Source organism: Macaca thibetana, chromosome 1, assembly GCF_024542745.1.
Source record: "Macaca thibetana thibetana isolate TM-01 chromosome 1, ASM2454274v1, whole genome shotgun sequence".
Taxonomy (NCBI): domain Eukaryota; kingdom Metazoa; phylum Chordata; class Mammalia; order Primates; family Cercopithecidae; genus Macaca; species Macaca thibetana.
In genome coordinates this window covers 151,295,734-151,315,265 of record NC_065578.1, presented here as the reverse complement: position 1 = coordinate 151,315,265, position 19,532 = coordinate 151,295,734, and the positions used below count along the sequence as shown (strand labels likewise).

The 19,532-nt window shown below is 42.0% G+C and overlaps 1 protein-coding gene and 1 long non-coding RNA gene across 4 annotated transcripts in view; one reads left to right on the top strand and one right to left on the bottom strand.

Annotated features, from left to right (window-relative positions):
* Window positions 1-13,593, bottom strand: part of LPGAT1 (lysophosphatidylglycerol acyltransferase 1) — a 95,158-nt gene extending 81,565 nt beyond the window's left edge. For 2 of the 3 annotated variants that reach the window (XM_050780967.1, XM_050780976.1), the window contains exons 1-2: window positions 13,462-13,593; window positions 12,333-12,597 (exon numbers count right to left, since the gene is read on the bottom strand). In XM_050780967.1, coding sequence (XP_050636924.1) covers window positions 12,333-12,597; window positions 13,462-13,533 — 337 coding nt within the window. In that variant the 5' untranslated portion in view covers window positions 13,534-13,593. Of the gene's footprint in view, window positions 1-12,332; window positions 12,598-13,319; window positions 13,406-13,461 lie in introns of those variants that run through there. The other variant, XM_050780958.1, reaches the window with a different exon arrangement.
* A 646-nt stretch (window positions 13,594-14,239) lies between these two features.
* The window catches only part of LOC126948743 (uncharacterized), a 21,836-nt gene continuing 16,543 nt past the window's right edge, over window positions 14,240-19,532 (top strand). The window contains exons 1-2 of the long non-coding RNA XR_007723511.1: window positions 14,240-14,319; window positions 14,536-14,691. This is a non-coding gene — a long non-coding RNA (uncharacterized LOC126948743). The remainder of the gene's footprint in view (window positions 14,320-14,535; window positions 14,692-19,532) is intronic.

The following is a 19,532-nucleotide window of genomic DNA, read 5'->3' as shown; positions in this document are numbered from 1 at the left end:
TCCCAGCACTTTGGGAGGCCGAGGCGAGCAGATGACCTGAGGTCAGGAGTTCGAGACCAGCCTGGCCAACATGGCAAAACTCCGTCTCTACTAATAAAAATACAAAAATTAGTCGGACATGGAGATGTACGCCTATAGTCCCAGCTACTCGGGCGGCAGAGGCAGGAGAACTGCTTGAACCCAGGAGGCGGAGGTTGCAGTGAGCCAAGATTGCGCTATTGCACTCCAGCCTGGATGACACATCGAGGCTCTGTCTCAAAAAAAAAAAAAAAAGAAAAGAACAAGAAAGGCAAGGCCTATGTAACAAAGTGAAAAGTATAACCAAGAAAATAAAATGTGATGAAATAGCTTTACAAAAAAAGAGAAAAAGTATAACATCATAACTAATCATTCTATAATACTATCTATATTTCATTTTTAGTTATTTGTACTATAATTTAAAATAAGAAACAGAAATCAACCAGGTTTGCTTTGTTTTTCATATTTTAAAATATAAAACAGAAAAGAGAAATAATTTTTAGCCAGGTGCTGTGGCTCACGCCTGTAATCCTAGCACTTTGGGAGGCCAATGCAGGTGGTCCAGCTGAGGTCAGGAGTTCGAGACCAGCCTGGCCAACATGGCAAAACTGCGTCTCTACTGAAAATACAAAAATTAGCCAGGCGTGGTGGCGGGCGCCTGTAGTCCCAGCTACTCAGGAGGCTGAGGCAGGAGAATCACTTGAACCTAGGAGGTAGAGACTGCAGTGAGCTGAGATCATGCCACTGCACTCCAGCCTGGGCGACAAAGTGAGGCTCCATCTCCAAAAAAAAAAAAAAAAAAGAATGTTTAATAATCTAGATTTTAGATAATTATATTCTTAAGAAGAAATGAGACATTCTACTAACTAATAAGTGTATAAACAGCTGGCAACATTTTACCATGTCAGTAATAGGGTACATGAAACTTGAAAAACCTTGTGACCACAGCTTTTGGTAATAGTGCTTCATTTTTCAGTTTCTATTAAACGCCTCTGCTTCATAAAATCAGCAGTTGAGATTACTAACAAACGCTCAGTTTTTTGTTTTGTTTTGTTTTGAGACAGAGTCTCACTCTGTCCAGAGACAGGGTGGAGTGTGATGGTCCTATCTCAGCTCACTGCAACTTCCATCTCCTGGGTTCAAGCAATTCTCCTGCCTCAACCTCCTGAGTAGCTGGGACTACAGGCGTGCACCACCACGCCAGTCCAATTTTTGTATTTTTAGTAGAGACGGGGTTTCACCATGTTGGCCAGGCTGGTCTCAAACTCCTGACCTCAAGTGATCCACCTGCCTTGGCTTCCCAAAGTGCTAGGATTATAGGCGCGAGCCACCGCGGCCAGCCAATTTCAGTTTTTAAGGGTAGAGTTCATTGGTCTTAGGCACTACTAGGGCATATAAATGCAAAACTATGCTTAACAGAAATAGACTAGTAATTGTAATTTAAATGTTTTAAAATGAACATCACCCAAGTCTCTGGGATCCAAGCAAGTACTCTTAATGAGTAAAGTAGGCCCAAAACAAGACAAGCAGCAGCAGGATCTTGGATAAACTGGACAGTAAAGGGGGTGGTCATCACGCAGCTCCAGCAAATTGTTACTATGCAGGAACGAGGGCTCAGCATGGCCGGATCTCTAATTTCTCAAGAATAGCTGGAAATGTGGCATTTGTTTTCATGTGTTGTGAAATCTCCCAAATTTGAAATGTTGACAACTAATTTTTTTCAAGTTTAAATAGTGCTAAGACCAACATATCAGCTTCTGAATATGGCCACTAACTTGCAAACTCTGAAAAGAAACTCCTAAAACAAAGCCTAAGTATTCAGTAAATCCTAAGTTTAGATTAGGAATGGTAAACTCATATGTAACAATATTTGTCAAACTTTGGGGGGCACTAGTGATCTTTAAAGTTCTCAAGGCAGACCAGACCCTAGAGCTTTACTGTATTAATGTCACATTTATTTCATATTCCTTACTAAACTACCAAAGGTAACTCACTCCTTCCATTCATTTTGATGACATTTTCTTACTGTAGCCAAATGGAAATAGAGTGGATGTCTTAAACGTATGCCACTGGTAAGCAGTCTAAGAATCAAAACAGTTTGGAAACCACTGGGAGACAAAAGAAATACATTTTGGAGGCTACTTTATGCTTTTAAACAAACCTCAAAGAAAATTAATTAGATGGTAAAATTGCTCTCCATTTTCTAATAATCAACCAACGTACAATAGGATGCTGACAGTGCTATTTGAATTATAATTAGTTAAACAAAAATCTTGTGTTGTACTTTTTGGTATGGACATAGTAGCATTATAGGCATGAATCTTCTGGGAAAATACAGATAGCAACAAGGAGAAAAAACTGCACAAAACTGCTTTTTCAGAAAACCTAGGAGAAAAACAAAAATATAAAAATCCCAGGCCAGGTGCGGTGGCTCATGCTTGTAATCACAGCACTTTGGCAGGCCAGGTGGAAGGACAGCCTGAGGCCAGGAGTTTGAGACCAGTCTGGGCAACCTGGCAAGATACCATCTCTACAAAAAAATTAAAATAATTATCCAGGCATAGTGGCACATGCCTGTCGTCCTAGCTACTTGGGCTGAGGTGGGAAGGCTCATTTGAGGCCAGAGTTTCAGGCTGTAGTGAGTTGGAATGCACCATGGTATTCCAGCCTGGGTGACAGAACAAGACCCTGTCTCCAACAACAACCACCACCAAAAAAGCCAAAAACTTTAAACTTAAAAAATAAAACCACCAAAGTACCTGAGAGCAAGGCTGAGATCAAACAAGGCAGGCAATCCATGCTGCAGTGGAGAACAGCTTATAGGGAAAGACACTGTGGCATGTGATGAGGAGGGCCTGACAGTGGCAGATCTCAGAAAGCAACAGTTACAATACATTTCCTTAAGAAAAGGGTTGCTGGGCACAGCGGCTCACGCCTGTAATCCCAGCACTTTGAGAGGCCGAGGCAGGTGGATCACCTGCGGTCAGGAGTTCGAGATCAGCCTGGCCAACGTGGTGAAACCCCAATTCTACTAAAAATACAAAAATTAGCCAAGCATGGTGGCAGACGCCTGTAGTCCCAGCTACTCGGGAGACTGAGGCAGAGAATCGCTTGAACCCAGGAGGCAGAGGTTGCAGTGAGCTAAGACTGCACCACTACACTCTAGCCTGGGCAACAGAGTGAGACTCCATCTCAAAACAAACAAAAAAGGTGGGGGGGTGGTTTGCATTGGCATGCTGGAGCCATGTCCCTCCAATCATAGCTGCAAAGGAAGGAGTGGGAAGTTCAGAATTAGTGGCAAAATGCCTTCTAGACTTGTTCTGGTTTGGAGAGGCAGAAGACTTGTGGCAACACAGACACACACACCCAGTTTCATATGTGAAAAAGACTACCTCTGAAGCAGAAATCCGGAAATCTACCCTGGCCCCACCCAAACCTCCTACAAATAACAGATTGGGGTAAAGCCAATTCATTAAATCACAAGGAAAAAAAGGTAACTGGCATGATACTGACTGAGAGATACTTTAAGAAAAATGATAGATAATGTACCGACACTCCAAAAAAATTACAATGGAGAAGACAAAATTTATAACTGAATAATTTTGTTTGATTTTAAGAAAATCAGTGAAGCCATCATCAGTATGAGCAAGACCACAAATAAGAAATACAAGAACTCAACAGAGAAATGTCTAGATAACAGGAATAGGGAAGCATGAATTGGCAAAACTAAACAACAACAACAACAACAACAAAATAGAAGAATAAACAAAGCCATCACAGAAATGAAGAAGAAACTGATAGGAGAACAAAGAAGAGACATTGCAGAAAATACAGTAAGAGACATGAAAGAAACAAATGAAAAAGTGTTTAAAAGGATTAAAGGAAAAATAGATATAAAAGACATAACAAAAAAAAAGTGGGATTCAACATACATATAACTAAGGTCTCCAAAAAGGAAAACCAAAACAATGAGACAAAGTAAATATTTAAAGATATGATTAAAGAAAACTTTCCTGAAATGAAAATACATTTGAATCTAAATATTAGAAAGGCACACATATACTATTAAAAATTGAGCTAAACAGTCAATACCACTATATCTGAATAAAGTCACTAGATATGAGAGATAAAGGGAGAATCCCTTTTGGCAGACAGGCAAAAAGACCAAATCATTAATATAGGAAAAAAATCAATCTGGCTTCATATAACATTTAATGCCAGAAGACATTTGTATAATACCTGTAAGATACTCAAAAAAAGAATGTGTGGGCCAAGGACTTTATAACCTGCTAAGTTATCCTTCAAGCATAAAGCAACAGGCTGTGGGCATGGTGGCTCACACCTGTAATCCTAGCACTTTCAAAGGCCGAGGTGGGCAGATCACCTGAGGCCAGGGGTTTGAGACCAGCCTGGTCAACAGGGCAAAACTCCATCTCTACTAAAAATACAAAAATTAGCCGGGCGTAGTAGTGCATGCCTGTAATCCCAGCTACGCAGGAGGCTGAGGCAGGACAATTGCCTGAACCCAGGAGGCGGAGGTTGCAGTGAGCTGAGAACATACCACTGCACTCCAGCCTGGGCAACAGAGTGAGATTCCGTCTCAAAAAAACAAAAAACGTATAAAGCAACAAAAGACAAATTCTGAAAATGATGTAAGAGTAATATCCCCATCTTGTTCCCCTGAGCCCTTATTGAGAAACTGCTGGAGGATAAACTTCAGCCAACCAAAGAATGACTCTGCACAAAGTACCTGGGTGAACATTACATTCAACTGAAGAATTAATACAAAAACAGATGGAAATGAGGTTGATAAAATAGAATGCAAATATTACAGGCTATAACACTGTATAAATTCAAACAACATAAATTGAAATAAGGGAGAAAGTAGAGAGAAGTATAATAAGCTTACTGATTACCTTGATGTAATAGCTGGGAGTCAGTGTATAGTCTTAAAGCTCAAGTCGTAGAAGCATAAGTATACATGATAGCACAGATGTATACGCTATTTTAAATGAATATTACTGACTAAGATTGGGTGAGGAAGAAGAGAAAGGGGAAGAGAGAAGGATTAAAAAGAGTTTTACCTCTGGTTATAGAATAGAATGAATGGTTACTATCAATAGACAACTAAGAATATTAAAGTAATAAGACTGAAATACAAACCTTCCTAAATATCAGAACTGAAAAGCAAAGAAAAAGATACTACACAGTGAACGACTTAACATTCATATGTATATATAAATAGAAAACATAAAATACAATGGCAGAACCATGATAAATTTTTGACATATGAATATGGATTCAACTCATATTAACAGAGATTTTCAAATTCACTCATAAAGCAAAACCTAACTCCATGCTATATACTAGAGACACATCTAAATCAAAGCAAATCATAAAAGTTTGAGTTTGAAAACAAAAGGATTGGCAAAGATATGCCAGGCAAATATAAACAAAAATAAACCAAAAATTACTCTACCCAGCTCTTTCTGACTCCAGAACTTGAGGTCTTACTACAAACATTGCAAATACTGCCCCCTGAGCTTCTGTAATAGTGTATGTGAAGGTGTGTGTATGCAACATTATACATTTTTCAAAATAAGTATCTAAAATAAATTATTCAATTATAAACTATCTTTGAAATAAGACCAGACATCAAAGGTACAGTACCACCAGATTGCTGAGTTTAAAGCATTTAGTAATATTTACCTTTAATTACCTATCACAGGATGGAGAAGAACAAAAATATTTCCTTTCATGATATATTTTCCATATAAAAATCAAAACATTGTACTGAAAACTCCTCTCCTGGATTTATGTCAAGATCAGTTGTCAGCCAGGCGCAGTAACTCACGCCTGTAACCCAAGCACTTTGGGAGGCTGAGGCGGTTGGATCACTTGAGGTCAGGAGTTTGAGACCAGCCTGAAACCTCATCTCTACTAAACATACGAAACATTAGCTGGGCATGGTAGTCCATGCCTGTAAACCCAGCTACTCGGGAGGCTGAGACAGGAGAATCACTTGAACCCAAGAGGCGGAGGTTGCAGTGAGCCAAGATTTTGCCATTGCACTCCAGCCTGGGTGACAGAGCAAGACTTCAAAAAAAAAAAAAAAATCAGTTGTCAATCTAACACCATGCAATAACTCCTTACTCTGATGATAATCCACTTTCAAGCACCAAACCCAAAATTCCAGTGGAGTTTTTGTTCTCCACATGAGTAGAGAGTTAAGGAAGTTAGATTTTATGAAATTTCCATTATACTACAACATTTCCATTGAAGCACCAAGTTTTTAACCTCTTGAAGAAATCTATAGCTATGATATTGCTTTCAGATGTTAAAGAGTTGTATCTTCAGAAAGAGATTTCATGCCTCAAAAGCAAAAGGGCATATGGCTAGTAAAAATTAAGAAACACTCTAGGAACATTACCTAAAGGTCAGTATTGGCTCTTTAAATACAAAAATCAACTTGTGGCAACATCAATCCAGTTAATGCTTCTGGGGAAGTAACTGTGAAACCTCTTTGAATTTCAACATCCATAACAAAAGGAGAAGTGATAACAGTACCACCCTGATAAAATTTATGTGATCATTAAGTGACTGAAGCACTTTGGTCACTGCCTGGTTTATTTTTCAATAAATCTCAGCTAATATCATCACCACAAAGATACACATTGCATCTTTTAAATGAATTATAATTACTAAGGATTCAAAGGAATTCAAATTCCTTCGAAGCCTCTCGCTAAATCCCCTATTCCTTCCCTGTCAGCCCCCACCACTGAAGCTAGATCAGGAGCACCTCCTCTTACCTCCCTTTGTACCCCTGTGTATTTTCATTGTTGGTGCAGTCTCCCCAACAAGGCTGCTGTGAGCTCCTTAAAGTCAGTGATTATGTCTTGTGCCTATCAGGTACCTCCAGTGTACCTGTTCCCACAGATAACTGAAGTTCAATAAAGGTGTGTTAAATTAGTAAATGTGGCCAGGCATGGTGGCTCATTCCTATAATCCCGGCATTTTTGGAGGTCAAGGAAGGAGCAGCCCTTGAAACCAGGAGTTCAAAACCAGCCTGGGCAACAGCAAGATCTCATCTTTACAAAAACTTTTTTTAAAAATTAGCCACGCACGGTGATGCACACTTATAGTCACAGCTACTCGAAAGGCTGAGGCAGGAGAATCCCTTTTGAGTCCAGTAGGTCAAGGCTGCAGTGAGCTATGATCTCGCCACCACACTCTAGCCTGGGCAATAGAGTGAGAATCTGTCTCTCAAAAAAAAATTAACGAATGTGGTATGGTAAGAGATTACATATATTAAACATGATGTGATTCAAGGTTTCATATTTTGTGGATTGCAATGACCTTGATAATAGACCTTTCAGAAAGGTAGGCAGCTAGGGAATCTCAGAACCAGGAAAGGAAAAGAGAACATTTGGCCTGGTGCAGTGGCTCACGCCTGTAATCTCAGCACTATGGGAGCCAAGGCGGGTGGATCACTTGAGGTCAGGAGTTCAAGACCAGCCTGGCCAACATGGTGAAACCTTGTCTCTACTAACAATACAAAATTAGCCAGGCTCGGTAGTGGATACCTGCAATCCCAGCTATTCGGGAGGCTGAGGCATGAGAATCGCTTGAACCTGGGAGAGAGAGGCTGTCGTGAGCCAAGACTGTGCCACTGTACTCCAGGCTGGGCAACAGAATGAGACTGTCTCACAAAAAAATAAGAAAGGATCATTCAAGAACTAGACACTTATTGAGTACTCTGTGAGCATCAGGTAACAAATCAGACCCTGGGGTTATAAAGAAGATCCATCCAGTGGGCACAGAGTAGGTAAGGATCTTACCCCTACCAGTGAGAACAGATTTAAAGTTAAAGCTAGACCACCGACTCCCAGAGTTTTCCAAAATCCCAGTGCTCTTTCCATTAGAACAATGCCTCTCAAATGTTGACTGTACTCATAGTAAAAAACACATTCTGCAGCACCACTCAGTATAAACACATGCACTTCTAATATATTCTATTGAATTCTATTTTATTTCACATTCTTAAAATGTTCATCTTCACATACTAAATTGCTTTTATGGCTCGAAGGTTATAAGATATTGCTCTTGAAATACATTTTTGAAACTTTCTGTAGAATTTCAAGGTCAGAAATAATTCCTAAAAATTATTTTTTGTCACACAATGAATATGCATCCCTCCCCAAAAAGCAGGACACTATCAAATAATCAAATAACCCAGAAAGACATAGCAGCTGTCAGTTGGGGAGTAGGAGGTAACTAAACGTAATCTCCATCAGTTTTCCCTAAAGCCTCCCCAAATAATGCTCAATATAAGGAAAACTGTTTGCTACACAAAAACAGGTTGGCAGCAAGTCCCCTGGTACCCCAGCTCCCTTCCAGTCAGACTTTGGCCCATGGCTCTCATCCTATACAAAAATAAAAATTCTGGAGTTTCTATTAACAATAAATATTTTTAAAGTATTTCATGCACAGTCTTTTTTTTTTTTTTTAAATAAAGACAGGGTCTCTGTTGCCCAGATTGGAGTGCAGTGGCATGATCACCGCTCACTGTAACCTCAAACTCCTGGGATTATGTGATTCTCCCACCTCAGCTTCTCAAGTTGTTGAGATTACAGGCAGAAGCCACTGTGCCTGGCTGAGACTTTAATTAAATGTGTTTGGATGACAATTCCTTTACTAAAACAAGTAAATGAAAATAAAAATCAACCATTTTAAATAAATAGAATATATTTTGTTTGGTATGAAATCTTTCTCTCAAATTTGCCAGTCGTCACTTAAACTCCGGGGGGGGTGGGGTACTGATTTATCCTAGATCCAAATAAAGCATGCAGCAGTGGATCATTAGTTAAGCTAGTATCTCTTTTGGTTTGCCCTTGAAATATTAAGACAAAAGCAATATAAAATGTTATTTCAGCATGAGGTATCTGTACAGCACTTCCTACTAAAGAAAATGTAAAAACAGGCCAGGCACAGTGGTTCACACCTGTAATCCCAGCATTCTGGGAGGCCAACGTGGGCAGATCACAAGGTCAGGAGTTCAAGACCAGCCTGGCCAGCATAGTGAAACTCCCATCTCTACTAAAAATACAAAAATTAGCTGGGTGTGGTGGCACACGCCTGTAGTCTCAGCTACTCAGGAGGCTGCGGCAGAAGAATCGCTTAAACCCGGGAGGTGGAGGTTGCAGTGAGTCGAGACTGCGCCATTGCACTCCAGCCTGGGCAACAGAGCAAGACTCCATCTCAAAAAAAAAAAAAAAAAAAAGGAAAATGTGAAAACAACAATCATTACTACTTTAGTAGCAAGCCAGGGATGAACAAACCCCAGTGTCTTCAGAGTACTTTTTAAAATATGTAACTTAAAGTCAGAAACAGACCAGAAAATCCCTTTTCCATCTTCTGTGTCTACAGACAGTTCCCCAGCTCTGAAAATGCAAACTAAAGTACAAGAATGTTCATTTACGTTCTTGGGCTTACTGGCCTCACCATTCCCCATCCAAGAAGCATGTATGAATTTAAAGGGCTCATTTTTGTGATGACTTAAGAGACAGTTTAATAAAACTTTAATAAAACTTCTTGTCTTTTACAAAAGAAATCTGTTTAGAACTAAGGAAAGATTTTTTAATAAAGATAAAATTTAGTTTCTCTAAGAAAAGAAAACCATGCTTACTATATCAGCTTTGTTCAATAGTACTTGCTGTGATGAAAGAAGTGTTCTGTACCTGCACTGTCCATACAACAACTAGGTGGCTACTAGCCACCTAGTACTGAGCACTTGAAATCTGGTTGGTGTGACTGAGGAGCTAAATGCTAAATCTTATTTCATTTTAATTAATTTAAATCTAAATAGTGACATGCAGCCAGTGGCTACTATATGGGGCTGTGTAGGTTAGATAATCAGCATAGTCCTCATCAGCAGAGCTGAGAATTCACTCATATTACACTGAATGTCATAATTTGGAAAAAATATATATATATTCTATACCAATATACCAATATTCAATTTTTAGCTTCCTAATTAGTATTTAAGGTTTCCTCATAAGTGGTTTTACAACAAAGTTTTGGCAATTTTTATTCTAAAACATGAACATACTTAATCTGCGGAGCAGAATTCCTTTGGCAATGTTCAATTTTCCATCTGTGAAACTTGGGCATAGGGAAAAAAGAACTTCACAAGCCCACCCTCCTTTTGATGTAAAGGGAAGAAGTGAAATATATTATCTAAAGAAAGGCTAATATAACCCCTGAGATTGTTTTATGGGTACACCTGTTCATCAACTTCTGCTTACATGTGCTTCTTTAAATTCAGCTGAGGTTTTCAACCAAATTCATTCCTATATTTGTGTAACTTCTTGACTATTTTCTGTTATGATCAGACTATGACCAGGCCCTCTGAAATCAAGTATTCTACCTATAGGAAAACCTTTTAAAATGCATATATTAAAACAGTCTATATTTAAATAAGACAAACTGATCAAATTGTCAAAATTCAGTGGCCTGAAGAAGAGCAGATGTTTCAGAGAGACTAAAATATGCAGATCATGCCAAGACCACATTCCAAGCAGGTGGCAAAAGAAATTACACAGTTCTATAGTCAGCAAGGAAGAGACACCCCAAGAAAATATGCTTAAAAATACATGCTTAAAAATGCTATGGCCATAGGATAACTAACTTTGACTTTAAGCAGCGCCACTGCACTCCTAATCTCAAGGTCAATGCCAAATTAATTTTACCTTCCCATCATGCTAACATTTAAATACACTATACACAAGCACAAACATTTCAGTAATTTCATTGTTAAGCAGAATGAACTTCTAGAACACGTTTCTGAAAATACTATAAGCTAATTTAAAACAAGCAAACTTAAGTATACTATACAAGAATAAAGCCACTAGTACCATATAACATATATTTGGGAACGCTCAAACTATACCAAGCCAAGCAACTCTAAGACAGCAGTGCAATTCAGGTAAGAATTCAGCACCATAGACTAGAACTTCATTTTTCTATTACTGCTATTGCCACCACCAAGCCCTAAAAAAGGGCTAGAAGCTCACCTACTATATCCAAAAAGCACTAGAATCTCAACAAGACAGATGACAAGGAATCAATGCATACACTATCCCAGGGGCTTCAGCTCTTGCATAATAATAAATGGCACTGCTGGAAGGAGAAAAGGCTTCATCTGGGGCAACTGAGAGCACTCAGACATAGCAAGAGTCTGTCAGACTCCACAAAAGCTGTATACTATCAGTCCTTCTCTTGTGTGTGTGGATAAAATGTGCAGGTGCAGCCTGGGTAGGAAAGAGGGAGACAGAATTTCAAATGGAGAACCGCCATACTGCTTGACCCTGGGAGTACCCCTCCTCACTCTGCCAAGCTATGAACTACAGCCTCCACTGACCACAGCATCTGCATGATCTCCAAGGAGCCTGCCAGGTAGAAATTTCTGTGCTAAAAGCCTCCACATCTGACAAGTGCAAAAAACCTCTATGATTTTTTTCATTATCTTAATTCTTAAGGGAAAAAAATCAAATAAATACAATAAACGATACAGAATTTTCACAGCAAGGGCATAAGTTCTCAAAGCATATAAGGTTTACCTCAGAAAATAAACACTTCTCATTTAGTTCTATAAAAGTCCACTTCTGAATAGTGTTACTCTTGCTTCCCCAAATGCAATTTAAAGGCAGAAATTACAATCTATTTAAAGACACTCAGAAGATAAATTAGCTTAACAAAGTTAACTTTATTTTTTATATTTAATACTCTCAGATTTATGAGATAAAATATAGATTCTAGTAAACAAAACATACATAAGAGAAAAGAAAGCCATTTTGCTTGCTCAAAATGCTAACAGTACAATATCACATTAAATGATGAAGAAACTTATTAAACTATCTTAGCACAAATATGGTTCCATCATTTTTCTACATTTCCAAGGGCATCCTCCATGAAATAGATGAAATATCTTACATCTTCACTTTATAAGTTCTCAAGTCCTATGCAATGCACTCCTATTCCTCTACCAGAGCTTTTGCAGACCAGTTTTCATCAATGTATGTCAATCACAGTAAAAACATTTTGAAATTTACCAATACACAATTATGAAATTATACTTCTGAAAACATCAGTCTTCCTGAGATTCTGAAGAGAAACCCAATAGAATTGTTTTCTTTTTATTTTTTTTCAACAGTGAAGACATGAAAGCAACCTGAACCCAAAATGTAATATATATTTAATCATGGCTCCTGACAGATTTTTTCTTATGCATTAAACAAAAGTGTTCTCACTCTTACCTGTATATCCAGCATACCATCCCCAGGAAGCCACCATTCCTAAAAGCCATTTATACATGATTCCTTCGATATACCAGAACCGCTTACTGTCCAGCACTCGAAGGGGCTGGAGTATAATTACATAGCAGATGTAGGATGGAATAGCAACCAGGTTGTTGGCGACCATGAAGGCAAACCTCATCAGTGCTTTCACCAAGAGCCAGCCCAGCCACGGAGCTTCTTCCAAAGTCATAGCCATTCTCACATTGGACTCCGTCCTGTCTTTCTGGGGTGAAAGAAAATTAACTTAAAAAGGAAAATGCATGAAACATATCTAAACAGTCACCAACATAGAAATTGCCCCCAGCACAAAATAAAAAAGCGAGGGTCGAAGCTTTCCGGGTGTAGGACCTCGGTGATCTCTCAGGGGAAATTCCAGAGGGGGACAGAGAGCTAGGGAGGAGGAGCCGCACAAGGTCAAGGGAGCTGTTCACCGAGGCACGGAGTATGTCACAATATATTTAGCAAATGATAACACAATTCCCATTCAGTAATTGGTGACCGTCCCCGCACTGTGTCTCACTGCAGTCGTCTATTGGACTTAGAAAAATAGATCCACTCGCTTCAGACACCCTCATGATATCCAAACTGAAGACATGAGGGACATGACTGAAACAGAGTCCTCTCGATCAGATTCCCCAAATACTGAGGACCTCGGTCTCCTCACCACCACCATTCCTGCACACTGATGCAGTCCTTTAAAAGGTCTCTGGCTCTAGCGAAGAGTTACCCTCAAAATTCTCATTTGTAGCAAAAGGGTTTTCCTTTTCCTTTTTTTTTTTAAAGAAAAAAATGGGGGGCCTAGAAAAAAAAGCTTAAAAGGTGAGAGGAAGAAAGTAGGGGGTTATAAGGCGAAAAAGAGGAAGGACAGGAGTAGGGGGAGGGGAGCAAAAGCCAGAAAGAGGTAAAAGCCAAGGAACTGGGGATGAAGGGAATGAGATCTCCGACCAGAGGGCAGGGAAGCGAGGGATGATGAAAGGAGCAAAGAAGAAGAGGCGACCGCAGCGCGGGGGGGCCGGTGGAGCCTGCAGCGGTTTCCGCGGATGTGGAAGGGTCGTGGCGGCGGGCGCGGCCCGCGCGCTGGGCTCACCTCGGCGGGCGCGGACGGCGGGCGGCTGCGGAGCGCGGGGGCGGGTGTCCCCCGCCGAGGGGTCGCGGTCATGGACGCGGCGGCGACCCAGGCGGCCCGAGGAGCGGCGCGAGCGGGCGCGCTGGCGCCCTACTCCCCTCGCGACTGCCTGCGGACAGAGGGACGGCGGGGACTCAGAGGCCGGACCTGTCACCGGGGCGGGTCCCAGGGAGGCGGGCGGATGCCCCGCGCCCCCGCCTCCTCCCCGGGGCCTACCGCGCCCTCGTCCCTCAGGCCGCTGCCGCTTGCCAGGGCCACGCGACGGCGACACCCCCTTTCCCGCCCCCAGCGCCTCCCCTGGTTCGGTTTCGCTGCCGCTCCGGGGCCTGCGGCCGCCGAGCCGGGGGTTACCTCGGGCTGGCCGGGCCCCGGCCGGGGCTTTGGGAGTCAGAGGAGCCGGAAGAATGCATGGCCGGCGGCGGAGCCGGCGGAAGAAGGCGGCGGCGGGGCCCTGCCCCGCTCCGGCTGTGGCGCGGCCCGCGCCCGTTCCCCGGTGGCGCCGAGACTCGGTTCCCAAGGGCCCGGCCGCGTTCGCCGGGACTGGCGGGGAGGGGCGGCGGGAGGAAGCGGCGGGAGTCGGGACTGCGGCGGAGCCGCCCCCACAGCGCCCTCTAAGGAAAGCGCGGCCGCAGCTGCCTGGCCCGCTTGCCTCGCCTGGCCCGCGCCCCCTACCCCTTCGCCAGGGAGTCGGTGCCCTCGGGGCTACCTGGACGCTCGGCCAGGACCTCAATGAGTCCAGAACATACTGAGGGAAAGGGCCGCTCGGAAATGTCTAGGAATGAACACCCATCCTCACACCCCGGGAGTGCCTTGGTTTCAGTTGAGAGCCCCCTTTCAGCCAACACGGCCGCCTTTCATTGTTAGGGCACTCTTCTCTGCCCAAACTAGGAACCTGTCTCCTTGAAGACTAAATGTCCTCTTGATCATTCTTAATGAAACCCAGTTGCACTCATGGCTTTTCTTCTTAACCTCTGCGGAGTATTATTGTCTAGAGTTTCAAATTCATTCTTTTTAGGGTCAAAAGTCTTGTTTCAGGAAAGCAGCTGGAACATTAATGGCAATTCCGCTTTCCCGTTCATCGCCCCCGCCCCCACCACCCCACCAAGAAATTCAGTGGGAATGAATGGCCTACACAGAGAAACTGAAATCCGGCTAGTCAAGAAGGAAAAACAGCCAAGTGCCTAGGTTTAAGTAAGTACTCACCCGCCCCCCGCCCCACCAATAAAAAGAAAAACCTAAACCACAAAAAAACGGTGGCCATGGGAACTCCTAGGCAGACCCCGTCACTTGGGATACTACAGCTGCATTCTGGTTCAAAGGCTGGACCACCTGAAAGAAAATAGAGAAATAGTCCATTGACCTACCCATGAACATTCTTAAATGATCTGCCTAGATTTCAGTTTTTAAAAACCCTGTTTATAAAACCTTGTGTCCCTTAAGCACATTTGTAAATGGAGGGGGTAGGGGCAGGCAGATTTTACACTCCTTAGGGAACTGCCATATTTGAATCAGAATGCCACGTATTCTGCCTGCTTTGAAAATGTTCATCACAGGGTTTGCTGTGGACTCTCAACTTTCTCTAATTTCAGTTCCGGAAAGATACGCCCCATTCTATTCCTTACATTCTCTATTGACAAGGTAGTAAGATCTTTAAATAAATCTCATGAGAGAGATAATATATATACTTTATTGTTCAAAATATGTCATTCTTAAGTAAGATAGGTGAGGCACATATTTATTTCCAGAATCAAGAATAAACTCTAAGGATTCCATCTGGTCCATCCCATTCAGTTTTCCAACATGCTGCATAAACGTTGGCTGACACCTGGAGAGAGATAACCTACAATGGGATTTACACGTGATTCCTGGATCAGGGACCATCTGCCAGAGGACCAGACACAGCAGCACTTGATGAAATGCAATTAGTACCAGGCCCAGAACTCATTTTCAGGCTCAGAAAAGAGCCAGAGGTTGGGCAGGACCTCTGGCTCTTTAGTGTACAAAAACAACACTTGAAGTGTCTACCAAAGAGACAGATTCTTAGGCATCATACCAGAACATTTTAATAATCCAGGTCCACTGGACCTGAGAACCTGCTTTTTGAAAAGCATCATAGGTGATTCTGATGCAAGTAGTATGCAGACCTTGCTTTAAGAAGGCCTGACCTAGAGGTATTCTGAGATGATTCCATTCTTTTCTAGACCCTTAATAATTTTAAGTCATTTGATCATATGTATTCTCATGTGTGTTACTCAACTAGAGCTGCCTTAACAAAATACTGCAAACTGGGTAGTTTAAACAACAGAAGCTTATTTTCTCAAAGTTCTGAAGGCCCAGGTCAGAGATCAAAGTGTGGGGAGGTCTGGTTTCTTCTGAGGCCTATCCCCTCGGCTTGCTAATCACCATCTCTCATTGGATGTTCGCTGCAGAATTCTGCCATTTCAGTATCTCCTCATGAAAGGAATAGGGAACACCTAATCTCCTTGATCTTTTCAGATGTCCTCCTATTAACTGCTTCTAACCTCGTTGGACTTTTCTTGAAGCTCAACAAACAGTACAACACGTTATGTTCCAGGTATAGATATGCCCTGGTTTTTTGCCAAGGGTGTCGGAGAGGGGTTATCTTCTTAACTTTCTGACCACTGTATCACAGTTTCAAGATAATTCAGCTCCTATCCTTATCTATTGATAAGAAACTGTTAGAGCTGACTTAAGAGAACAATTTCAGATGATGCTTGCATTTATTTCTCGCATTTTGAAGTTCATTTTAGTTAGTTGTACCTTCCTCTTGCCTATACTACAACTTTTTTGCCCTGCCTCCTTTCAACTACTTAGGAAACCTCCTGAGATTTTTCCATAGTCTATTTTATTGCACCATCGACAGAGAGATGTATGAATGCTCTGAATGAGTGTAACAGGAAGGTTCGAACAGCCAGTTCTCCAGGGTAGACTGTTCTGTGGAAAACAAGGATCTTCTTTGATGACTAGTTAGCTTCTAGTGCCCTATCCTGCTACCTTAGAGCCATCTTTATCAAAACACAAACATGAAGCCAACAATTTCAACACCTTCATGTACACCCCAATAGAGAAAAAAGGGAAACAAACAGACCCCACCTTATAGCCACAGACGTTATTGTTTCTGTTTCAAAAGCCCACATTTGAACCACAAGAGAATGGTCCTTTGAAAGACAAAGAGAATTTCTTACATTTCTTGGAATCGCTGGTCATTTTCACATCTAACCACAATACCTTGGCAATCTAACCACAATACCTTAGAAGGTTTAATTCCACCCATCTGGTCCACATACACACAACAAATTAGGTTATAACCAGGGACGGGTTCCATTGGGCAGAAGAGTACCTCCTGGGCCCTCTCTTTTTCCTAGTGGCAATTATAAAAACATTTTTACCTACCTGTGTTGGTTTCTGCAGCACTAAAGCTCCAATGAACTATTTGCTGTCTAGGGAGAAACCCTACCAGCAATAACCTTCAATGACTTGGCACAGGCCCCCCACATTACTAGGAAACAGTTGCAAGCTTGAAATCAGCAGCCCAAGAGAGTCATGCATTCTGACTGTTGTCGGCTTTAACTTCAAACAAAAAATGGAAATATATGTGGATGTTCTCTTCTGTATTCATGTCAATAATTATTTTTATATAAAATGCTCCAGGGCTTATAACCTTAAAATTTTTTAGACAGGGTGAGCAAAATCATCCACACTTGGCCTAGTGTGGTGGCTCACTCCTGTAATCCCAACACTTTGGGAGGCTGAGGCAGGCAGATCACTTGAGGTCAGGCGTTTTCAAGACCAGCCTGGCCAAAATGGTGAAACCCTGTCTCTACTAAAAATACAAAAATTAGCTGGGCGTGGTGGCACCCGCCTGTAATCCCAGCTACTCGGGAGGCTGAGGCACGAGAATCGCTTGAACCTGGGAGACAGAGGTTGCAGTAAGCCTAGATCATGCCACTGTACTTTAGCCTGGGCAACAGAGCAAGACTCTGTCTCAAAGAAAAAAAAATCATCCAGACTTGACTGCAACTCTCAGCCATTTCAGCAACTCTTTTTATTAACATGATTGACCCTAAACAATACTGTAAAGTAAACAATTGTGTCTCCTCCATGCTCCTCTCCTGTTCAGCTAGCTTCTCTTTTTCCCTTCTTAAAACTAAAATTATCCCTAATTTCCAAAGGGCCCTGAAGACTCCACATAAGGCCTCCCTCTGCTCCCCAAACAGATGATTAGAACCTTCCTTCTCACCTGTCCAATGTTTGCTCAATCCTTATCTCCCCTTCCTGGTGTGGTCAGCTAATCCATGACAAGGGGCTTATGGTTAAAAAATGGAAGAGAGAACTCTATTCCTAAAGCATTAGTATTTTATAAAGAAACTAAAACCCCCAAAGCCTTAACGTATTTCTGCTGGCAGATTATCAGGTATTGTAATGAATGAGTATATTTGTAAGATGTTTTGGAAAAGGATATTTTGGCAAGTTCCTCTACTCACAGAACCTACAAAATCACATAGTACCCCTATGAATAAGACAAGTTCAGATTTAGACTTGTATTTTCATAACATACGATTCAAAATTATGACATGTTATTGCTGATTATGTCAAAAAAATAATAATCGCTGGCACTTACTGATCACTTTCAATAGTCCAGGCCATGTTCTTGGTGCTTTACATACGTTAATTCATTTAATCTTCACAATGACTTTCTTTTTCTTTTCTTTTTTTTTTTTTTTTTTTTTTGAGACATGGTCTCGCTCTGTCTCCCATACTGGAGTGCCATGGCCTGATCTCTGGCTCACTGCAACCTCCACCTCCCAGGCTCAAGCAATCCACCCAGCTCAGCCTCCCATGTAGCTGGGACTACAAACACATGCCACCACAGCCAGCTAATTTTTTTGTATTTTTTGTAGAGACAGTGTTTTGCCATGTTGCCCAGGCTGGCGTTGAACACCTGAACTCAGGAGATCCACCTGCCTCAGCCTCCCAAAATTCTGGGATTATAGGCATGAGCCACCATGCCTAGCCCACAACGACTTTAAAAGGACCGTATTGTTACCCACATTGTACAAATGGGGAGATTAAGCTGTTTGCCCTGATTTCTACCCTCTTTCCTCTGTCCTCACCTGCATCTCCAGGAGACCACTGAATCTCACATCTCAAGCTTTCTTTCATATTATAACTTCAAGTCTTATCATTGACAGCAAGCCCCTAATTTCTTCTGGAACCTTTTATCTCCTAAGTACCTAAGTTTCTGGATTTCCCCACAAATATTTTTTTTTTTTTTTGAGATGGAGTCTTGTTCTGTCACCCAGGCTGGAGTGCAGTGGTGCAATCTCTGCTCTCTGCAAGCTCCGCCTCCTGGGTTCACACCATTCTTCTGCCTCAGCCTCCTGAGTAGCTGGGACTACAGGTACCCGCTACCACCCCTGGCTAAGTTTTTTGTATTTTTAGTAGAGATGGGGTTTTGCCATGTTAACCAGGATGGTCTTGATCTCCTGACCTCGTGATCCACCCTCCTCGGCCTCCCAAAGTGCTGGGATTACAGGCGTGAGCCACTGCGCCCGGCCCCCCACAAATTAAAAAAAATAATAATTGGAACATCTTTGTTCTAGTGTTGGGATGGTGTAATTTAGTCATATTTGACAAGAGAAAGGAATTTTTTTTTTTGTAGAAAAGGAAGACGGGTGGGGCGTGGTGGCTCACGCCTGTAATCTCAGCACTTCGAGAGGCTGAGGTGGGTGAATCACTTGAGTCCAGGAGTTCGAAACCAGCCTGGGCAACATGGTGAACCCCGTCTCTGCTAAAAATACAAAACTTAGCCAGATGTGGTGGTGCATGCCTGTAATCCCAGATACTCAGAAGGCGGGAGGAGTAGGTTGCAGTGAGCCGAGATCATGCCACTACATTCCAGCCTGGGTGACAGAGAGAGACTCTTCTCTCAAATCTCAAAGAAAGAAAGAAAGAAAGAGAAGAAAGAAAGAGAAAGAAAGAGAGAGAAAAAGAGAGAGGGAAAGAAAGAA